This window comes from Fopius arisanus, unplaced genomic scaffold (genome assembly GCF_000806365.1).
Source record: "Fopius arisanus strain USDA-PBARC FA_bdor unplaced genomic scaffold, ASM80636v1 scaffold00042, whole genome shotgun sequence".
Lineage (NCBI taxonomy): Eukaryota > Metazoa > Arthropoda > Insecta > Hymenoptera > Braconidae > Fopius > Fopius arisanus.
Window position 1 is genome coordinate 442,469 of NW_011887781.1, and position 20,668 is coordinate 463,136.

Sequence of the window (20,668 nt, forward strand, 5' to 3'; positions counted from 1 at the left end):
CGGTATTGTTATTTTTCACTGACAATTCCGAGAAAAATTACGGAACACCGCGGAAAAATTCCGTGACTTTAGATAAAAATTACGTGACAGTTCCGTAAAATTTCCGGGAACCACATTTCGCTCCAGAATTACGAAAAATACACGTAATTTTTATTGAATATTTCTCTCAGTGTAGGATAGCCTTTTTGCCGCATCTTGTTTTTTAAACGCACCGTGATATTCGAGGAAGGTGAATAATATTTTAACCGATTCAATCAATTTGTCAATCAATCTGATTTCAGGTGGTGTTTTTGTTGTTTTACTCTGCGGATTAGCTCTAGCCATTCTCGTGGCAATTCTCGAATTCTGTTGGAATTCGAAAAAGCACGCGCAATCCGATCGGGTGAGTATTAAGATGAATCTCTCACCAGTCAGTTATCCTCATCCGCTTTTTACCGTTTGTGAGTGGAAGGTCTTTATTTCCTGTGATATATAATTCAGACGTCATTTGCACGATTATATTCATGGATTTTGTCTGTTAGATTTTACGTATTCTGATGTGTGGACGTTTGGCTGTCATATGTGCACGTTGAATGTAGGAAGCAACTGATTTAACCGACAGACTCCTCGTACCCGGCATTCAAATAATCCAGGAGTTTCACCTCTTTCATTTTTAACATCGTACAAAGAATTTTCTTTCTCCCTGAATATTTCCTATTTTTTCTCACATCAACTACTGTATTAATTTCCTAAAATTTGAATGAATAACGACGAAACAGTTGGTAAAATACCAACGCTCGATCCGTTAATGCCTTTATGAATAATCAACTTCCACAGGAGCTCTCTATTCTAGGGGAATAATAACTTGTCCAGAAAATGAACCGACAGGTGACCGCAATCCCAGTAAAACTCCCTTGAATGATCCTCTCTTCATTGATGATTGTTCCCCGTAGATTTTGATGGGGTAAAAACCCCAAAATCCCCTGAAAGTTGTCCGGTGTAAAAGTTATTTGCATGATACGTGACCAACACCACCACCACCTCTGACCATATGTACCAAATGCAGTCTCTGTGTGCCGAGATGGCCTCGGAGTTGCGGTTCGCATTACGCTGCGGTTCACAACAGCGTCGACTTACCAAAACCAGAAATACCGAGGGTGATATCACTACAACTGTAACCTGTACCAGGTGTAGTCCACCATCAACATCACTGCTACGTAGCAGGAGGTGCTTTAGTCACGAAGAGACCACTTACATGCCAGGCATCGATGTGCCGAGATTAAATGGTGTAAGTTCGTAATGCATGATCAGAGCCTGTGCCTTGTACTTTTTAAAAAAGGTGATACAATTGCTCTTACAAATGTCGTGATCTATCTCTGGAAAATTACAGCTGTAGAAAAAATATATCCACCTGTTTCTTTAAAATACAAGTGCACGTGGGGGAGTCGAGGTAATGGATTATCTCCACTCCATCCAGCAAAGGCTCTCTGGTAATCCTAGACGCTTTACACCCGTAGGAAATAAACAAAAGGGAGTATTCGTGTTTGATGTATCTGCTGTGTACATATAATAATCAAGTGTCGTAATCTGTTGGAAATTAACGATAGGCTTAATTGTGCTTGTACGGCTGTTGGCATGGTGCAATTACCAAATAATTGGATACTTTTCTGGATTCGGCATCATCCCGATATTCAAATATCTCGCTTTCATCGTCAGAAGTTAACTCACGAAGGATGAAATGTTCTACGTGATTATGTAGAGGAGTTAGAAATTCTCCTTTGGTACTTTGATGTATGTAATTTGCGTAATCCGCTAATATGAAAATCACTCCAAAGCGGTACGAGAGCTTAAACTAACACTCGTCAAGAGAATTTTTATTCTTTACTTTGCAGAATAAGTTATTCGGCTTGCTCTGGGATGGGCTAAATTGTTTTGGTGAAAAAATAAAAATTCTCTGTGAATTTGAACGCATACTCTAGGCTGGATAAACTCCATTTCCATTTTCCCAAGGTCCTTGCACCCCCTCCATCGCCATTTTCCCATTAGTTTCAGAACCGCTCATTCAACTTTCACGATGAATGAAAGAAAAATACACGAGTCAAATTGAAGTGAATTTCACTGTTAAATATTTAAAATGTTTAACACTCGTTTGTACTTGATCTGTCGGGGGACTGCAGCAGGAAGCTGGTGCGCTACCGATGACAGAGATGAAGAAATCATTGAGCTTCGATCAAGTGGGGACTTGTCGTGGAGGGGACACCTAGCACAGGCCTCATCATCATCATCAGCAGTCCCAGTCACAGCAGACACCACCACCACCACCGTCTGTGTGCAGAGCAACACCAACGCACACACGTCATTGTCATTGCCACTCACATTCTCACAGTCACAGTCATTCGCACAAGCACCAACTGCCACCACCGAGGCAGAGGAGAGCCTCATCGGGCATCGGTTTAGGCCAAGGTTTGTCAATTATTTATTTTTTCCATAATAAAAGAAAAATAGTCTTCAGCCTCTTGGCTGTTGATGACAAAAAGATGAGAAAATATTGACCCAGTGAATAAAATTAGGAGGTGACCACCCTGAGAGCATCCTGTGGAGATTCGATTGCGATTTAGCGGGTGAACCAGACGTGGTGATATCACCACCACCGCCTCCACCACCGCCATCAGCCGCCGTATCAAGAACAACAACCCTTTGACCAATACTTGAGGAGGTGCCGACGGGCGTGCCAACGCAAAAGGAACACCTTCCAACCCAAGCTGGGGTAGTTGTCGACGTAGACCCCAAAGAAACGTGCTTATAGCACTCGTGATGCCCTCCCAGGGCTGATAATCAAGTCAACGAGGCACTTAGGGACCAGTGAAAGAGGAGAGCCATTGCACAATGGAAAAACTTCAACAGTCATTGACGTTTTCAGAGGGCCAGTGGATCACCGACAAAGCTAAACGGAGTTACTCATTTTTTCACTCTCCTCTCTCATTATCATCGCTAACGAACTCCGATGGCGGTGTCTCCTCGGGGCGTATTAGAGGTTCGATCGAGAAATGAAGGTGAATTACCTTTTATTAAGACTCTCTTGAATTGGTAACATCGAGTTGCAAAAATTGCGATAAAATGCGGCGCAGACCAATTTATTTTTTCGTCACTGCCACGATTCCACCCGTTAGCGTTATTTCCATTTTTATGGGAGATTGAGGTCGAGAGGTGTAATGTGCCAATATCGGGACAACGTGTACAACATACACTGTAAATTGTATAAACATTTTTTATTCAATTTTTGAATCGGGGAATTCGCGGGGGCGGACATGGAATTCCGCGGATTTGACGGGAACAATCCGACAAATTTTTAGGTGAATGAGAGTTCGAAGGGAATGAGGGAACATTGTGTTTAATAAATATATTATGTTTAATAAACACACTTGTACAAGGTACTGATGAAGTTCGGCTCCCGACTTGAAATACAGTTTGACACAACAATTATCCAGGTATCCGCTATTTCAGGAGCATTACTCGACAATGGAAGGATATTAAATAACTTCATTAGACTTCATGCAAGTGATTTCCTCTCATCTCCCAATTTTCAAAGTCTTAAACGCCAGTTGAGGATTACAGCACCTGCAAGTCCGTGAAATTTCAAAAATTATTTCACTCGCGTTCCCTTGAAATCCGCACCGAGAGAAAAAAATTCTTAATGTAACGCAAACTATTTCTGGATCTCAGAGAAATTTTTTTTATCAGGAAAGAGTTGTTATCAGTTTGAAATACATTATAGATTTTATAAACATCAAGAAAATTTCTTTCTCAGCGCAAAATGGTGAACATAGACTGTCCATACAATTTGTAATATGCGGTGAAAAAAATGAAACAATTGTATATGTGTTGTAAAGTTGTTGTGGACTCGTGAAGATTAACGTTAAGTCATAACGTAGATAGGAAAAATTTTCTACAGAAAAAAACCGTCGAGATATTTATGGGTTAGCATAGCAGAGTGCCGAGTGTGTCCATCCGAGCGTTGTACATATATATTAATGAGGGCTTAATGAAGAATTTTGAGGGCAACTCCAGCTTTATTTAGAAAAAAATTCTGGAGTGAAATGGTGAAACGTAATAATTTCTACGTTTTCCGCAAAGTTCAGAATTTTCGGCAATTCGGAAATTGTTGGTTCAATTTTTTATTGCATTTTCCAAAATTTCATGTGAATTCTCGGTTGTAACAAATTATAAGGAATTATTCAAGAATGAGAATTTTTTATTTCTCGGCCGAGTGACGAACGATATTTTTTGTTTCAATTCGTAAGCAGTTGGAAAAAAATATATTTCATTATTTATGTGCATGTTTCTGATACTCTGTACAGTGTAGACTTTCATCCCCGTTTTTTCTATCTAACCAGAAATCAGTCAATTTTAACGCGTATAATGAAAGTTTATTGTGCAGTTTAACGTGTATGAAAAATTGAATAGAAAAATCTTGTGATTCCTCTGAAGAACTTTTCTAAATATCTATTGAATTAGTCCATTTATTTCTCGCACTAATTCCTTAAAAATTATTTTATTACCAACAATAATCGTGTAAATAAATTTTTGTAACAAAAAAATGAATAAAAATACAGCAAAAAAAAACTTGGAAAATCCCTTGATTTTTCTATCAATTTCTAGCATGGGTAAATGTAAATAGTAATTAATAAATTCACATGGATGAATGAAAGGAGTCATTGTTAATTATTGGACTGATTGTGTTGGCCTATTTATAATCTTCCGATGCCATCGATTAACTATTGATTAATGAGATAAGGGAAGAGTAACGTACAAGGAAGTAATGCCGAATATTCCCTTACTGTATATGTTGACGGTTTATAAATTTAATATCTGAGCTATAATCTGTAGCTGAGTATGTTCAGTGGTTTGGGAAATTTTTCCGAGGGATGTTTTGACACTCCACATGAAGTTGTTACATACATTCCATTCAGCAATTACGGGGAAACTTTGAGTTGCACTCAGTTGTTAATGAGATTGGGAAACTATTATTCTCGCGTTAATTGGTTGAATATATGTACATAAATACTGAAATTTGTTACTTAGAATAGCGAGAGACATTGGTTCGCGCATTTAACCACCAGTTGATCACCCGTTTTTATTTGTCGACTTGAATATGGAATTTTGAGAGATTATTGTGAATGAATTGTTGTTACTGAAATGGGAGAAAAGGATGAATACATGAGGACATAAGAATGGAAATAAAATGAGAAAATGTCGAATGAGAATTTGGCCGTCAATTTATTTTTGCCTCTACCTATGAAAAGCCTATACCTTTTCAGAAGGAATAATCCGTAAAAAATCTCGGGACATAATATTTTGAATTCCGGAAATTGGGGAAGCATTTTGAGTTCTCACCTACAACTTCGGTGCTATAAATTTTCATGGACGATTCCGATTTCAATAACCGGAAAAGCACCTCTGACCATGTCGGACACACCGATCACTTGCCCATCAATTTTTTCATCCTTTTTTTCGTCCTTTTTTTCATCCTTTTTTTTCACCCCTCAGTCCTGATCCTGATATACACATGGGCACGATCAGAAATGTATCCACTTGTATACAAGGGACAACACACGCTTTTTTTTGTTACATGCAATTGTACCGTGCGGAATGTCGGATAAAAAACAACGCAACAAAAAAGGGACGAGGAAAATTGAAATAAAAAAGAGTGGGAAACCATTTCCATGAGTACTTTGTCAGTGTCGAAATAAATCATCTCACCATCGATCAAGCAGTTTTACGCTCTACCCACATGGGTAATATGCAGTAAAATCGCTTCATACAATTTGTGTGTAGTCCCGCCATTTTTCTCAGGGTTTTACGCACGGGGGGTTGGAAAAAATGGCTCCATAAAATTAACGAAAAGTGGATAAAAGGCTTCGTGATGCTCTACGAGGAATAAAAGCTCATGGCAATGTCTTGGGGCTTTTTCCGGGATTTGTTGTCAGGTTTCCGGTTTTTCTTATGGAGGGTTGAGAATGAAAGGCGCAATCATCGCTTCGTATCTATCATTGCGGTGACACACCATCAATCATCGAGTTTATTCGTTTGATAACGAGCAAAGCAAGTTTATAGTTTGTTAACAGCAGCTTTCCCCATTTTACAGATCATTGGCGATTTTTTTTTTACTATCTACACTTCTCGCTGTATTATGAATTAATTGAAAAACCCGGATACACTACTACAAGCCCTTTTTGTAGGCTATTCTATTGAATTTTGGTTACACTTCAATTACTGCTAACGAGTATTTAATAGGATTGAATGTTGCTTCACGTTTTATTTATTTTTGGTTGAACTCTGATATTTTTTCGTCGATTTTTTTATTTAATTTTAACAAATATTTATTCGTATTGTTTTTACGCCAGCAGCAGGATTATGGTTATTATATGTTTTGCGGAGAGAATCAAATATTTTCAATTATTTATTACCCCCCGAGGTTTTTTTAATAAATAACGAATTTTGCAGCGGTGGAAATGATGGGTGAATGTACTTTGTGGGGCTTAAGGACGACAGATCATTTTGCGGAATGGTGGATAATAGAATGCGATGGATCGAGGATTGAGTGGGAATTTCAGTGGATGGCAGACAGAACAAAAGAGAACAAAAACGGTATGAAAACGTCGTTCATCAATGCCGTTTAACGAGAACTGCCCACATATTTTCTCCCGCTCGCACTTCCATTTTCCCTTTTCGTATTTTTTCAAGAATTTTTCTTTTTTCCGCTGTGGCCTTTTTGGCCGATTCCCTTCGTTCGATCCCTGATACTAGGGCCACTAGCATTTAAAGACTTCGTTAAAATTCCTCCGCCGAATGAGAGAATTCACCTTTTTATGGAGTACCACGAGCTACTGTGATTGACTCGTTAACAAATCGCACACCCATTTATTTTTCCCATCAATAATTCACGCGTTAAAAGTGGATGGTTATTTTCCTATTTTTATGGACTGTCCGGGTGTTTTGAAAATTCACGGTGAATAAATAGCGGCTATTTTTTTGACAGTGCCTTCATACTCGAAAATGTGCTTTGAAGTATTTGAGAATATTGATTGATGCTGGAGATATAAATCCATCGAATTCATGAGGAATAACTCACCGATAAATGATTAAAGCATTCTCATGGAATTTATCCGTCTCTGGTCTTGAAATATCAAAGTAACAAATCTCGTCGAGTTGAAATGGCGATTTGTAGTCTTAAAGTAAAAATATCATTTTTACGTTTCAACTTACTCTTGATCGGATATTTGATAATTTTTTGACGTTAAAAAGCACTTGTGTCACGCATTGGGTTTTATTTATTTCTCCACTCGATCATTTGGCTTTTTAAATGAATGCATACGCTATGTGCACAATTGCATTAAATTCGTCATATTTTTCAACGCAGAAAACATACTATCAGCCGCAGGCGAATACACTGAAAGAAACTTTTCATGAAAATTCTATCGCCAGAGCAAAATGGTATTGGGTGTGACACGAATTTTTTTTGACATTTTCGCGTTAAAAAAAAATTGGCTATGCAATTATTTTCCGGCTCAGATAATTTTTAAATGAGTAAAGCACTTCAATTTCGATTTAATTATTCTGTAAAAATAATGGAAAATAGCGAGTTACGAGAAAAATAGAATTTTATCATCAGGTTACCCCCGAGCCCTTAACTTTCTTCATAACAACGGAAACGAACAAAGTAAATTTAAATTTCCCTGAAGGAATTCATAACATCCGCAACGAGAATAAACACGAATGGACGAAACATTTGCTGAAAGGAAAAAATTCATTTCCGTATTTCTTTTATTGTTGAGTTTCTCTGTGCGGAATTTGCCTGTTTAATCGTTAACGAGATGGAGTACACAGTTCCGGTATATTCCATAATCCCTGAGAGATACTCCCAGATGATCAAGCCTCCTGGGAGCGTATCTAAAATCCCAGGCAATCGATTAATTTAAATATTGCACATGCAGATAAGCCAGAAAACACATGTTCTCACTCACCCACTGATGACTACTTTGTAACTCGACTTCAATCGCCTCTTCGAGGATAACACCACTCTATCCAGCAGCTGATAAAGACGAGAGACACTATCATCCGCAGATATGTGCACTAGATAAACTGTACCACCGTTCAACGATCTCACTTTCAACTGGAGCTCGTCTATTCCTCCTGATGAAGAATTTAATTCGCGAACAATCGGATGCTGAAAAATTACCGAACACTAAATTATTAATAATTCCGCCATTACTATTATTTTCATCCTCCAAATTAAATTTTTCGAGTAGTTAAAAAACTACTTTGAAAAATGCTAGAGATGTGAGAAGAAAATTCATTGAATTTTGCTCTTACTCCATTCTTTGGTTTTTCCATAGTCGCGGACTTCGACCCCCGGACTTTATTTGATATTTTACTCGTTCCCACGGTTTTATCATCTCTTTTAGTCATCGCAGGGGCCTGATCACGAGTGCAGGCCCTGGAAACAGGTCTTCCCCGACACCTGATTCCAGAGGCACTAGCAGATCTAGCGCGAGTCCTGGAATCCGATCTGATGCTGAAAAATAAATATTGTAATATCCAAAGTAAAATGCTTATTTGTTTATTGGGGGCTGATAATTAACGGATAACAAGTGTTTTGGAATAATCAGATTAAATTCATCATTCTGATATCTGATTATTCCAGGACTGACGAGCCTTTCCGGTGATTACTGATAATTCGATCGCGAATGCAATTCCTCTCCATCGACAACTGCGCACTTCACTTAAACATTACGTGTGATCTTATTTTTTTCTTGTACTGAGCGAACAATTATTAATTGCCCTGCTGGGTTTTAATGGAAACAATAATGATAGATGATAACCTGGACGGGATGTTGAAGGCTGAGCGATAGGTGCTGAAGCGATTTTTCAGAGTATCTGCAGCCTGATTCAAATACTTTGCCTGCTCTTGAACATGGAGGTGATTGTCGGCATTACTTGCAATCACTGGAGCTTTCTAAAGTCATGAGGAATGATTAAATAAGTCCGGAACGTTAAATCTCAAGCACGACCAAAAAATTCGATCGGATAAACTAGCGCTTTCTGGATTTTTTCAATTGAATTTTTTCGTGCGTCTTCATTTTTAATATTGATTGAGAGAATTTTTTACTTTCTCAGATCTACTCGTCAGTGTTAACTCTGCATTAATGTGGGATTGGAGATGACTGTCTGAGCAATTGTGATTGTGAGAGGCTAGAATTTGGGAGCGGAGGTCCGAGAAATCGGGATCGGCCAATCTAGGAAGGGATGAAAATGAAAAATCAATCTCTCATCATCTGAATACCAATAAAATTGACGTTCAACAGATCGTTCGTTTAATTCCAGTCGATCTCACGTGATTTACCTAGCAGTCGAAGGCACTTGCGGAGTTTTGACTGTCGCATCCTGATTACCGGGCCTAATTAAAAACAATATTATTACATACAACTTTCATTGACATGTTCACACCGAGATTAATATTCCGTAAAAATGGCATATTTTTTTCGGGCGAAATAAAATTATGCAGAACTTCGCAGATTAAAAATTCTTAAGATTTTTTTTTTTCTCAAATCTGCGGCTCACCTAGCGCTAAATGACATTCTAGGGGTGCTAGAGCTGGAATTGACCCTCTGCTTCGGCGTCTGGGCTCTTTTTGGTGAAGAGATTCGATTCTTCACCCGACAAGAGCTTGAGGAACGAATCACCGACACTTTTCCGAGAGAATAACCCTGGCCTGGGTAATTCGCGCCTTCACCGAAGTACATTTCCGCTTTGTGATCCTCCACCTGATTTTTCAAAAACGATCTGTTGTAAAAATTGGTATGAATTTCCGAAATGGAATTCAAAAATGAATATGGATATTAGATCGGGAATTCAAATGAATCGAAAAATTCTGGACCTCCCGACGATTACCCGACGAGTACTGGAATTTTTTCATTTTTCTATTTTTTTTTTAGCGGTGCAGTAAACGGAAATGTAGAAAACCTTGAATGGCACGCCATTGGGGTAATCATGTTGGAGCTCGCCTGGAAAATAACCGTCGAGGATATCTTGGATGAATGATCGCGTCCGGGGATCTGTGTATGGGCGTAATCGGCCTTTCTGCACGATCATTCCATTTTTGTAGAATTTTAGAGACATGCAGGACTGAGACTGATTTAATGAGAGGAATTTTTCTATTAATTTCAGAGGTATTACTGAAGAAAAACTACTTTTCGAAGAATTGCGACACCTAATGAATTCAATTTTCAGTAAAGAGAATTCTCTTCCCGTGAAAGTTCTTAATTTTTTCCAAAAGTAGTTTTTTTTCTTGGAATTTTTAAAATCAGTGAATAACTTTGAATGAGGCTAGGCCATGGCTGTGGTGCACGTGCATCTCATCTTTTCCGACCGATAAATTCAGCTCCTGAATGTTTTCCAGTAACTGAGGGTAATTACTCATTACGAAGTCACTGAAATGTACGGAAAACTGAGGAATTATTTTCATTTTTAAACTTCATTCCAAAGGATTTACTTGGATGTCTCTTCGGGAATTTTGGGACCCGCGGGGGACTTTTCTCCGACCCAAACCAGGCCGTAATCCGCGAGGAATTTCTGAAATTTTCAGACGCTGAATAAATATTTGTCAACAAATATTAATATTCGTTCTTTGACAACGCCTTCATTAATCAGTGTTTATACAAAAATGGAAATAATTAAATTCCCTGTTTATTAAATTATTATATGAACATTTTTTCAGGACTTTAGCGAATTTTACCTCCATTTCACAAACTCTGCTTTCGTATCTCATGCAACGTTTTCGAATGTGTTCAGCATTGTCAATCTGTGACTGACGTTTTTGCATTTCTCTTTTGTAAGTTGACTCCTGATTTCTGTTTTTCACCTCCCACTCTCTCACCTAAAATCATCCAGAATCGTAAAATGGCGCCGATTAATTATCCGGGTGGATAGATAATTATGCACGTGAAAAAAGTCAGACTTTTCGTTTCAAACGCTCAATGTGTTGGTCCTTGGACTTCAATCTTTCCTCAGCTTTTTTCAACACTACCTGCATTCTCTGCATCTGGTTGCCTGCAAGATACAGTTGTTTGGACAGCATTCCTATGAGTTCACTCTCTGAACACCAATGGAAACCAGAAAAAGGAGATTATGATTTTATCTTTCTGCGTCAACGGTTTCGAAATTATCAGAATATTCATTACCCTCTTCCACTCGCCCTTTTGATAGACCCTGTAATTTTTTATTGGCGATATCCATGACTGGAATCTAAAACGATGTAATTTCTACGGCGTTAATATTTATTTTTTAATATTATTCAAGTATTTCTTTGTATAAGACAGTAAAAAAATTAAACAATAGTCTGCGCATTTTATTACTTACTCTTAGGGGAGTAATTTCGTCCAGTCCACAATATTTTTTATACTCCGAATAAAAACGAGTGGAATTTTTTGACTTGAACGGAAAATTGGGACTCGATGTCTTCACTAAATAATTTTGTATATGCTCCTGTTGGCTGATGGCGGTCATCGTGTCTCAAAAAATCAAGGGGATTAATCTAGAGTATTCGTAACATTTTTATTCCGAATTTCCCAGAGGTTTTGAATGGCTGTAGTTAATTTTTGGTTCAGTCTAACGTCAGCTCGATAAAAAAATTGGGAGAAACTGCACCAAACTTCAGGTGTCTTTTATTTTGCATTAAAAAAATTTAATCAGTCTAGAGGGCATATGAAAACCCACAAAATTTAATTTTTTTACAAAACTTCATAAGACATTTTTTTTCATGAACCAATCGCTGGTTTTGCATATAATATGATTAATAAATATGAGAAGAAATTTCCTTCCGGAATTTTCAAAGTTTATTTTCAGAAAATTTGAGTTTTCTGCTTCTTCGGGGGAAAGTGAGAAGAAAGTTTCTTCGACGAGTGTAAAAAGCATTTCAAATTGGCGCCTCGCGGAGTGCCGTCGTGGTATCGATCCCGACAGACCTCCACCCACCGCCATCGCCATCGGCTGCGCGTCATCACGTGATCCCAATGACGTCACAACCTGAGGTCGAGGCTACATCTAGAGTCATCGACGTAGCGGTCTAGCGTTGCATTTCGTTGCATTGCTCCCCAGTACGTAACAATCTCGTTGTGTATCCGATGCACATCAAAAGTGTCCGCACCCCGTGTTCTCCAGGTTACCGGTATTTGTCAAAATAATTACACCACCGATGACATAAAACATTTAAAGTTTTTTTTCATCTATCGGGTCGCGGGGAAAGTCAATCCCTTAAACACGTGTCAACCCGAAAATGCGGGAAATTAGTGGGGAAAAGCCGCACACCGAATACATGGCGTGTCGCAAGCACTGCATCAAGGTGAGTTATGAAAGAACTTGTCATTATCATGTAACAGTTTCAACCATTTCCCGTAATCAGGATGTTTCCGTTATTCTCTGGGACATTGTTGACTCTGGGTAATGGCATTTCGTCGGTAATCACCGAAGTGATTAGGATAAGCAATCTCGATGCATTGAGTGCACGTCAGGAGAGTGCAGTTTTTTCGACACTCATTTTTAGGTGATATCTCGAAATTGAAGGAAGATAATGATATTTTTGTAAGGACATTTTTTGTACAGAAAAGTGAAAGCTCCAGATGAGGTATCTATTAAAATACCTGTATTTTGCCTCTGTTTCAAGATATTCCACAAAAACTGATATCGAAAAAAATATATTTTTCATTTCGGTAAAGAATTCGATACTCCATTTCGAATTTTATGCATGAGTCATTCCTTCAGGGAGTCGTTGCATACAATTGACGGTTTTCAATGGTTTCTTTTATTTTATTAAAAAGATCTCATGAATCTTTAATTATTGAGAGAATAAATTAATTTTTTTTCACATTTCAATCATATATTCAATTAATTCGGGCGCAAAAAAAATTGAGCAAAGATTCAAGTAAGAATATAAAATTGATTGTTTCCCTTGGGATTCCCCCCACGTGAGTTTGATGACCCACATTCAGAATATCGTCCTGGGTGTGTCCTGGTAAGAATTTCTGATCATCAGACTGAACATTGAAACTTATTCAGTCCGATGTTTTCGTTATGATTATTTTGTTGCGAATAAAAACGCAACTCGCTCGTGCACATATCGATTTCCTGTTGGAAAATTGATGCCGGTAGTCCAAGGTCTTGTCGAAGTTTAGCGCATAAATTTATTTTAAGTGGATTATTAACATTCTTCATTATTGCGTTAATTATTGATAAATAGCTCAGTGCGTCGAAAGGGCTGAGAATTTATTCCTAGGGAGAAATAAAGAGAATATTTTTCTGAGGGAGTAAAAAGCTCGATGGAAAGATGATTTAATAAACTCATTGTCTGGCATTAATTTCTGTGCAATAAAGCAACTCGTGATGTCTTCAACTGGTGGTAATCATGACAAAAATGACTCCCTCGTGATGCCAATGCCCTAAACCATACGATTTTATTAAGTATTAGTCTTGAAGATCGTCCGCATGACTGAGGTCAATTGCTCGACAAGGAGAGGACCATGATTATCGCACTCCACTTCACAATTAAATAGACGTGAAAAATTCCGGCAATCGTAACTTTTATGATTTCACCAGTCATTTCCGCGGTCATTCGAGGAGACAAAAATAAAATCCACTTGTCATTTTCACGTCGTTTCGCTAATCATCTCAGCTTCATCAGGTTCATGAGTTGATCAAAGTCTAGTCCTATTTCTCTTAATGAATCGACCCGATGAACAACTGATCTCAATTCTCACGAGATCATAATTCTCATTTCAGCCCATTCTGTTTTTTCCATTTTTTAATTATTATTTCAATTGCAAAAACCGTTGAAATATTTTCCACAGAAATTTATCTCCACGAATTGTTCAGTTATTATTCAAAAAGCTTGATTAAATTAATTTAATGTCACTGGTAGAGTAAATCTTTGTGATCATTGACTAAAATTACGTTTTCGTGGTGTTCCATCGGGATTTTCATGGATGGTGGTGGGGAAAATGAAGAAATGGGACAGACATTCATTGCCTCGTGGCTTGAATGAAGCCGACAGTCAGTGGTGATAATCCTGCCTTGGTGATTACATCGATCTATCCGGATTTCTACAGTCATTCATATATTTCCCGTGCTTGTAATCAAAGTAATTAATGTGAGACGTTTTCTTTGGCCTAATCAAAACGACAATATTTTTTCTTCCTTATCGTTGCTGTTCTTTTGAATTTCATTGGCCATTATGTGGTGCTTATTTACCTATTGATATTAACCTTGATGTTCTTTCACGTCATTGAATATTAAATCGTTTATTAATGAGTGATTTCGGGGAGCCGGTCGGGTAAATGTCTCGTGCAGAATTTTATTCGTATTAATTGTACTCAGGATTCATTGCAGATAAATGCGGCATGACGTGTTAGAACTGTAAATTTATTTTATTACTAATTTACTCAAGCTTAAGTCAATTCTTTGTCTCAACAGAACTTTAATGATCAATACTGCACTGTCATTTTAAGTTTGAGGAAATATTTACGTGTCGTACTTGAAGTTTATGCGTATTTTTTTTCATTTATGTTAAACCACTCAATTGTCGCTTAATTGCAAATTCCGTCTGTCATTGTAATTCTTTTGTAAATTGTGAGGGAAATTATGCTCGAGGAAATGACCGGATTTTTTTGTAGAAATTGTTTTTCTTGTCAAGACAATGTCTGCAATAGACTGAAATGGTTTTTACGATCGCAAGTGGAAATAACGAGATATTTCTATGCAAATTTCTTCGCTGGAAAAAATGACTCATTACCGAGATAAATTTTGAAAAACGGGTATGGCGATTCAGCTGCATTTGAATACCATATCTTTACGAGATATTGTATTCAAAGAAATATATCTCAAATATATCTCATAGCGAGGATTTTCTGTTGAAAATGCGAATGGCATAAATTTCATTTGAATGAATATTTTAATTTGAAATACCATTCATCTGGAAATTAGCATTTAAGATTAATGTGCGTTTAATAGAAATACAACTTTGTCATGTTGAGAAATGGATAGCAATCAGTCATTCTCTCATTGCTTGACAGCTAGTGGACAATGACACGATATGAAAGGAGAACTAGGATAATTGTATTTGAGTGACTCATTCCAGTTCCGTCCTCGTTAGATATGTTGATGTGACATTAATCCTGAAGAGAAAAATTGCAAGGAAATATTCTCATGATCTTGTCCCATTGAAATTCAATAAGGTTGAGGTATGTGGGAATCCCTACCCCGTAGGGAATATGAATTCGAGGAATTTTTATTGCACTTTGTGGGGGATTATTTAAAAAATGGGAGCGACTGTGAGAACGTGACCCATTGACTTCCCTGAGGGATAACGACAAGTTCCTCAGAAATTATTTTGTAGAATGAAATTCATTTGTCCCTCAGCTTTACTCTAGAGATTGATATTAAAGTTGACACAATGGATAGATATTGATTAATTCCATGTCGATTCCTGGAAAAATTCACGACGAAACAACAAACCTTTATTGCTTCATTGTTTTCTTAACTTTTGACCCCGTGTGTATCACCTACACCATTCGATGAATTATTAACAGAAATACGTAGATTTCACCTCGAAAATTTTTTATTCCCAGTAATTCAGATGCATATCGCAATTTAGAAATGTGAAAAGCAAATTGTTATTTACTATCCGTAATGTAACTTTTTTTTTCTCAGAACGCAAGGTGATTGTGGCTCATTACAGTGCCATTCCGTTCGTGAGGACAAGTAATCGATTTCCTCCAATTACATCAGAGCAACAATGGATGATCCTGAGAAGTACGAATTATAACAATTCAATACTATCCAATAAAAATATAATATAATAAAGATGAATAAGTATAAATATAAATATCTCAAAGTAAATGATCTTCATTGTTAATTCTTTGACTCTTTGCGATGATTATTCAATTATTATTTGATGAACAGGTACGAGGGTCACCTGTACAGACGTCCCGGTTTCAGTATCCGCAGGTTCGGAGGTAAAAACTATTGAATTTTTATAAATACCATCAATGCCCCAGTTACTGATAATTTCAGATATCCCCGTTTTTCCAAGGATCACATACGCTTCGGATACATAAACTGCAATAAAAAAAATTTTTTTTTCGGCATTTGTTTACAGACATGGTCCCAGCACGAGTTGTACTGTACATGCTCTCGTTCTCCGGATTTCTCGTCTCATTCATGATGAGAATGGACATAAATTTAGCTATGGTGGAAATGGCTGAAATGCCGAGTTCTAATGAGAATAATAACAGTAACGCTGAGGCTTATTGTTACGAGGGCAATGCAAATATCACGAGCAGTCGAATTTCTCGAGAAGTGAGTGATAATTTATTGAAAAAAAAATTTTAACCACGAGAGAGATGAATGCAGTTTATTTCCTCAGCTGAGTAGTCGATCAGATTTAAAGCTCACGTGGGTTAATTGATTTGTCATCGACGTTCTTTGATTCCAGGGGTCTGGAGAGTTTGATTGGACTCCAACAGTACAATCAGCCATAATTGGCAGCTTCTACTGGTGTTACATACTGTCCCAAGTTGTTGGTGGTGTATTAACCCAGTACTTTGGTACAAAGACTGTTTTTGGAGGATCACAACTACTCACTGCTATTTGCAGTCTTCTCATTCCAACTGCTGCTGATATCCATTACTCCGCGATGATTGCCTTGAGGAGTATCCAAGGAATAGCGAGTGTATGTAATTAATTCAACGAGAAAGGCAATATTGCCTTTTGCAATTATTCATAAACTTATTGGCTTTCAGGGCTTGACTTGGCCAGCAATGTATGCCATAGTTGGTCATTGGATTCCCCCCGTGGAACGTTCGCGTTTCATGTCTTCCTTCCAAGGTGAGAGTCCAGTCAATGGATTATCTGAAAATTTTTACCCCTGGGAAGACGTTTAATGCACCACTAAACAAAATTTTTATGTGTTACAGTGAAACTTCAATTACCTCGCGCTAATCTACCCCATGCCCATAACTCGATTATTTGTCCAACAATTTGAATAAAATTCTCAACACTAATGTCCACATGATTCTTTCAGAACAGAACAGTTCATAAATCTAAAATATTCTTTTTCAGTTAAAATTTAATGTTAATGTTAATTATGAAAACGCTCTTTGCGTCCGAATGGAAGATTTGTAATTGAAAAAATTGATGTTGTTCTCAGAATCGATTAACATCAGAGAGACATCAACGGACCAGAGAAGAGAAAAAGAAAAGTTACTTTGAGAAAAAAAAAATCCATTCGGAAGCAATCAGCTAATTTATTATCAGCAATAACTATACTCATTTATAAAAATGCAATGATCGACTTGTTTCACGATTTAGAGGGCCAATTGGTGCTGCTGAATTCGTCCGGACTCAGGGGTATACTCGATCAGTCAAGTGATAAAAAAAAAACCGCTCAACAGCATGAGAACGGCAAGAGTATACTTCCAGCCTGGTTGAATCAGCCAGGACTACCACACAGTAGATACCAGAATAAAATCATTTTTAAGTTGATTTTACAGGCAAGAAGTTTCATTGTCCCACTCGACTTGTCACTTGCAATCATTCATAACAACATGGTGTATTATTTTTTGTTATTCTCTCCCCATTTCGATCACACTAAAACATCATTTGGATCCCATTGCAGAGTACAAATGGCCAATGGAATTATTGTAAAAATAGCCTGGTGATATCGAGATTTGCATAATGGCCCGAATATTTGAGAGAATCTTCATGTTATCATCCTACCTCTACATTGGGATTGTTCACGTTGGGGTGAGCGACACTTTAACAAGCTCCATTATCTATATTCAGGGTTCAGTTTTGGAATCGGCCTTACCTATCCACTCTGCGGATTTATTATCGCCCATTATGGATGGAGAGTCGTCTTCTATACAACTGGCACCATTGGGGTCTCCTGGTGCTTCTTTTGGTACTTCTTTGCTTTTGATACACCAGCTACACATCCCAGGATTACGCAGCATGAGCTGAGGTATATTCAAGGGAGTGTTGGCAATCAAGTTAGTGAGGTGAGGATTTTTTTTTTTCAATTCACTTGGTTTGAGTCGAATGGTGAAATGGTCGAGAACATTCTATGAGAAATTCATTTCTACGAGGTCTGAGGTTTAATTAGAATTTAACAATTATTTCAAGGGTGTGAAAACTCCGTGGATGTCGATGCTGTTTTCGATGCCTGCCTGGTCCATTGGAATTACAACTTTTGGGAGAATTTGGGTGCATTACGTGTTCATTATTCCTGGACCAATGTACATGAAAACTGTCCTGGGTTTTGATATTCAAACCGTGAGTATTTTCCGATTGGTTGCAATGGGATTCCTTCAGAAAAACCTAATCTCTTCATTTCAGAATGGTGTACTCTCTGGTGTCCCTTTTATATGCAGTTATCTGAGTTCAGTGGTTTTTTGCTACGTGGCAGATGTACTCGTAACACGACAGATCATGACGCTGACCAATGTTCGAAAATTATTCACAGCAATTTGTGAGTGGAATTTGTGAGCTCTGAGTAGCGGACCTCTCTATTAGTCCAAAAAAAGATTCAATTTAATTGAGAGATGAAAATCGAATTTTTTTCCAGAAATTTTTGGAAATTTGAAAATTTGGGAAATTTTTTTGAAAAATATTTTTTGAAATTTTTTGGTTTTTATTTTTGAAAAATTTTTGAAAATTCTCGGGAAAACTTATGAGTTCTCAGTAGCAATGCAAACAAATGTCTTTATTTTTTTTCGCCGAGAAAAAGAATAACTACTTCAATCCGTTCTTCACTATTTTCAGCTCAAGTAGTTCCGGGAATTCTCGTCCTGCTGATTGGCTATCTCGGTTGTAACTTCATCCTGGCTCTCGTTATCTGGTTCGTAGCTGTTACTTTGATAACAGCAGCTTACGCTGGGGCAATGGCGAGTATCGTGGACATTGCACCCAACTTTGCGGGGCCAGTCCTGGCATTTGCTCAGACAATTCACATGACAGCTTCATTTTTATCACCAATTGCTGCTGGTGTTATAACCCAAGACGGCGTGAGTATTTTTCTTTTAATCAGTAAATCACACGTCAATAGCTCACATCCGTGAGCTCTCAATTGAAAGGAATATTTTTTTCTCCGCTTCTATAGCAAACTCTAACAGCGTGGAGACAAGTCTTCGGTTTGACGAGCTGCATTGCCTGTGGTACATACGTCATTTACCAAATATTTGGCACAGCTGATATTCAGCCATGGAACTATCCGGACCAGAAAATTCCACAGCCATTGAGCGACGATGGCGAACCTCTCAATGATACTTCTCAAAAAAATGGGAAAATCATTTCCAGGCGATCCAGTCTCTCTGGACAGCCGTAGTTCATTTACATTCTACGTTAGAGTAATTATTATAAGTACTATGGACATTCTCAATAACTTGCACAAAAGCCTGTGAGTGAAAATGTGGCAGTAATTCACTGACTTACTGAGAGAAAAAAAAAAGACAAATTTTAACAGAGAACATTCTCTTGTATCATGTAAATTTCCTCTGTAAAAAATAATTTCATCTCTCAGTCTACATTTTTCTTCTTGAATTGAAGACTAAGAGTTTTCTAAACTAGTCTTTTATTTAAGAAAAAAACAGTGGGTGGGTTGGGAGAAAGAAAAAAATATGTCGAAAGACTCGAATCAAACTATTTTTGTGGAATTTGAATCTCAGGTTTGTGTGTGCTCGAATGCTTACATTCGGAGAAGTAGATTTTTTTTAATGACATGAGCACAAAAATTACTAAAAAAGTCAGGTACTTATTTGGATTGTCCTGCCTGCCATTCTCTGTTATTTCTGTGATCAGAATTTGTATGGAAACGTTAATTACTTAGTAGAGAAATTGAGGAGGAGTAGTTACTCGTAATAAAGTAAAACACGAAACAATATTGATAACTACTTACTAGTTGATAGATTGAGTTCGTACAGCAGCAGGTATGAGTACTTTTTCATTAAACTTTTTATCTCAATTTCCAAGTAAATTTAAGTTTTCTCACGGTTGCAATTTTTGTAAGGGAAATCTCTTTTTTTTTGTATTTGTCACAATGTGATAGTATTGTTTACTTCTATTATGGACAGATGAGAAAACGAACATGACAACATTTTAAAATATATAGCACATTCGAAATACTAATCTTATCAGTGCCTTGCATTAGAATCTACAAACAAAACTTCACTTCATCTTCCATCGAATAAATAAAACGTGTTATTCACCGTCATTTTTTTTTTCAATGATCAAATGAAACGAAAGGATGGGTATACGAATGGAAAAATTGCTCGAAATATTTCTGGGTTGAAGTAGTGGAAAGTCAAATAAATTGTAATTGAATTAAAATTATATGAGAGTGGAATTGAATCGCAACTCGACATTTTCCAAACGCAATACCCTGAACTGGTCTATTTACTTCACTCTCTCACCCGCTGAATAATTATTTCTCATGTCAATTTCCGGAAAAAATCATTCCCTAACTTCAACGCAGAATTATCCCTTAATAATAATGTTTAATCAATTCCTGTGGTTTAGTAATAATCTTCTGAAAATTAATGTTGTAAATCTGTTAATCACCGAAATTCTTTAGATCTCGTTACCT

General features: G+C 37.3%; 3 protein-coding genes across 10 annotated transcripts in view; 2 read left to right on the plus strand and 1 right to left on the minus strand.

Annotated features, from left to right (window-relative positions):
• The window catches only part of LOC105266875 (glutamate receptor ionotropic, kainate 1), a 70,267-nt gene extending 65,695 nt beyond the window's left edge, over positions 1–4,572 (plus strand). For 4 of the 6 annotated variants that reach the window (XM_011305320.1, XM_011305319.1, XM_011305321.1 and 1 more), the window contains 4 exons: positions 282–382; positions 1,046–1,265; positions 2,157–2,442; positions 2,550–4,572. In XM_011305320.1, coding sequence (XP_011303622.1) covers positions 282–382; positions 1,046–1,265; positions 2,157–2,442; positions 2,550–2,556 — 614 coding nt within the window. In that variant the 3' untranslated portion in view covers positions 2,557–4,572. Of the gene's footprint in view, positions 1–281; positions 383–1,045; positions 1,268–2,156; positions 2,443–2,549 lie in introns of those variants that run through there. The other 2 variants (XM_011305325.1, XM_011305322.1) reach the window with 2 other exon arrangements.
• Positions 4,573–7,671: 3,099 nt separating this feature from the next.
• Positions 7,672–11,645, minus strand: LOC105266878 (uncharacterized). The gene is made up of 14 exons (XM_011305327.1): positions 11,398–11,645; positions 11,220–11,283; positions 10,997–11,133; positions 10,775–10,915; positions 10,532–10,611; positions 10,355–10,469; positions 10,003–10,170; positions 9,601–9,803; positions 9,383–9,436; positions 9,149–9,275; positions 8,862–8,995; positions 8,353–8,554; positions 8,004–8,206; positions 7,672–7,929 (listed from the first exon to the last, which is right to left on the minus strand). Exons 1-14 carry the CDS (start codon positions 11,542–11,544, stop codon positions 7,839–7,841), a joined length of 1,866 nt encoding a protein of 621 aa, XP_011303629.1. The 5' UTR covers positions 11,545–11,645; the 3' UTR covers positions 7,672–7,838.
• A 469-nt stretch (positions 11,646–12,114) lies between these two features.
• MFS17 (Major Facilitator Superfamily Transporter 17) lies at positions 12,115–20,415 on the plus strand. Of its 3 annotated transcripts, none has more exons than XM_011305328.1 (11): positions 12,115–12,379; positions 15,739–15,840; positions 15,991–16,043; positions 16,187–16,386; positions 16,523–16,759; positions 16,830–16,914; positions 17,872–18,086; positions 18,211–18,360; positions 18,424–18,556; positions 18,850–19,091; positions 19,187–20,415. In XM_011305328.1, the coding sequence occupies exons 2-11, from the start codon at positions 15,824–15,826 to the stop codon at positions 19,409–19,411; spliced, it is 1,557 nt and encodes a 518-aa protein (XP_011303630.1). In that variant the 5' UTR covers positions 12,115–12,379; positions 15,739–15,823; the 3' UTR covers positions 19,412–20,415. The 3 variants fall into 3 exon arrangements, with proteins under 3 accessions (XP_011303630.1, XP_011303631.1, XP_011303632.1); XM_011305329.1 differs by lacking the exon at positions 12,115–12,379 and adding an exon at positions 14,082–14,179; XM_011305330.1 differs by lacking the exon at positions 12,115–12,379 and adding an exon at positions 14,082–14,170.
• The last annotated feature ends 253 nt before the right edge of the window (positions 20,416–20,668 follow it).

Bases quoted from the DNA above. Each gene is read 5' to 3' on its own strand.
- LOC105266878 (XM_011305327.1), bottom strand. From the start codon at position 11,544: ATGACCGCCATCAGCCAACAGGAGCATATACAAAATTATTTAGTGAAG. The intron at 11,284-11,397 runs GTAAGTAATAAA...ACATCGTTTTAG, and splicing joins ACGAAATTACTCCCCTAAGA to ATTCCAGTCATGGATATCGC. The intron at 9,437-9,600 runs GTGAGCCGCAGA...GTTTTTAATTAG, and splicing joins AGAATGTCATTTAGCGCTAG to GCCCGGTAATCAGGATGCGA.
- MFS17 (XM_011305328.1), top strand. The intron at 18,557-18,849 runs GTGAGTGGAATT...CACTATTTTCAG, and splicing joins AAAATTATTCACAGCAATTT to CTCAAGTAGTTCCGGGAATT. The intron at 19,092-19,186 runs GTGAGTATTTTT...CCGCTTCTATAG, and splicing joins GTGTTATAACCCAAGACGGC to CAAACTCTAACAGCGTGGAG.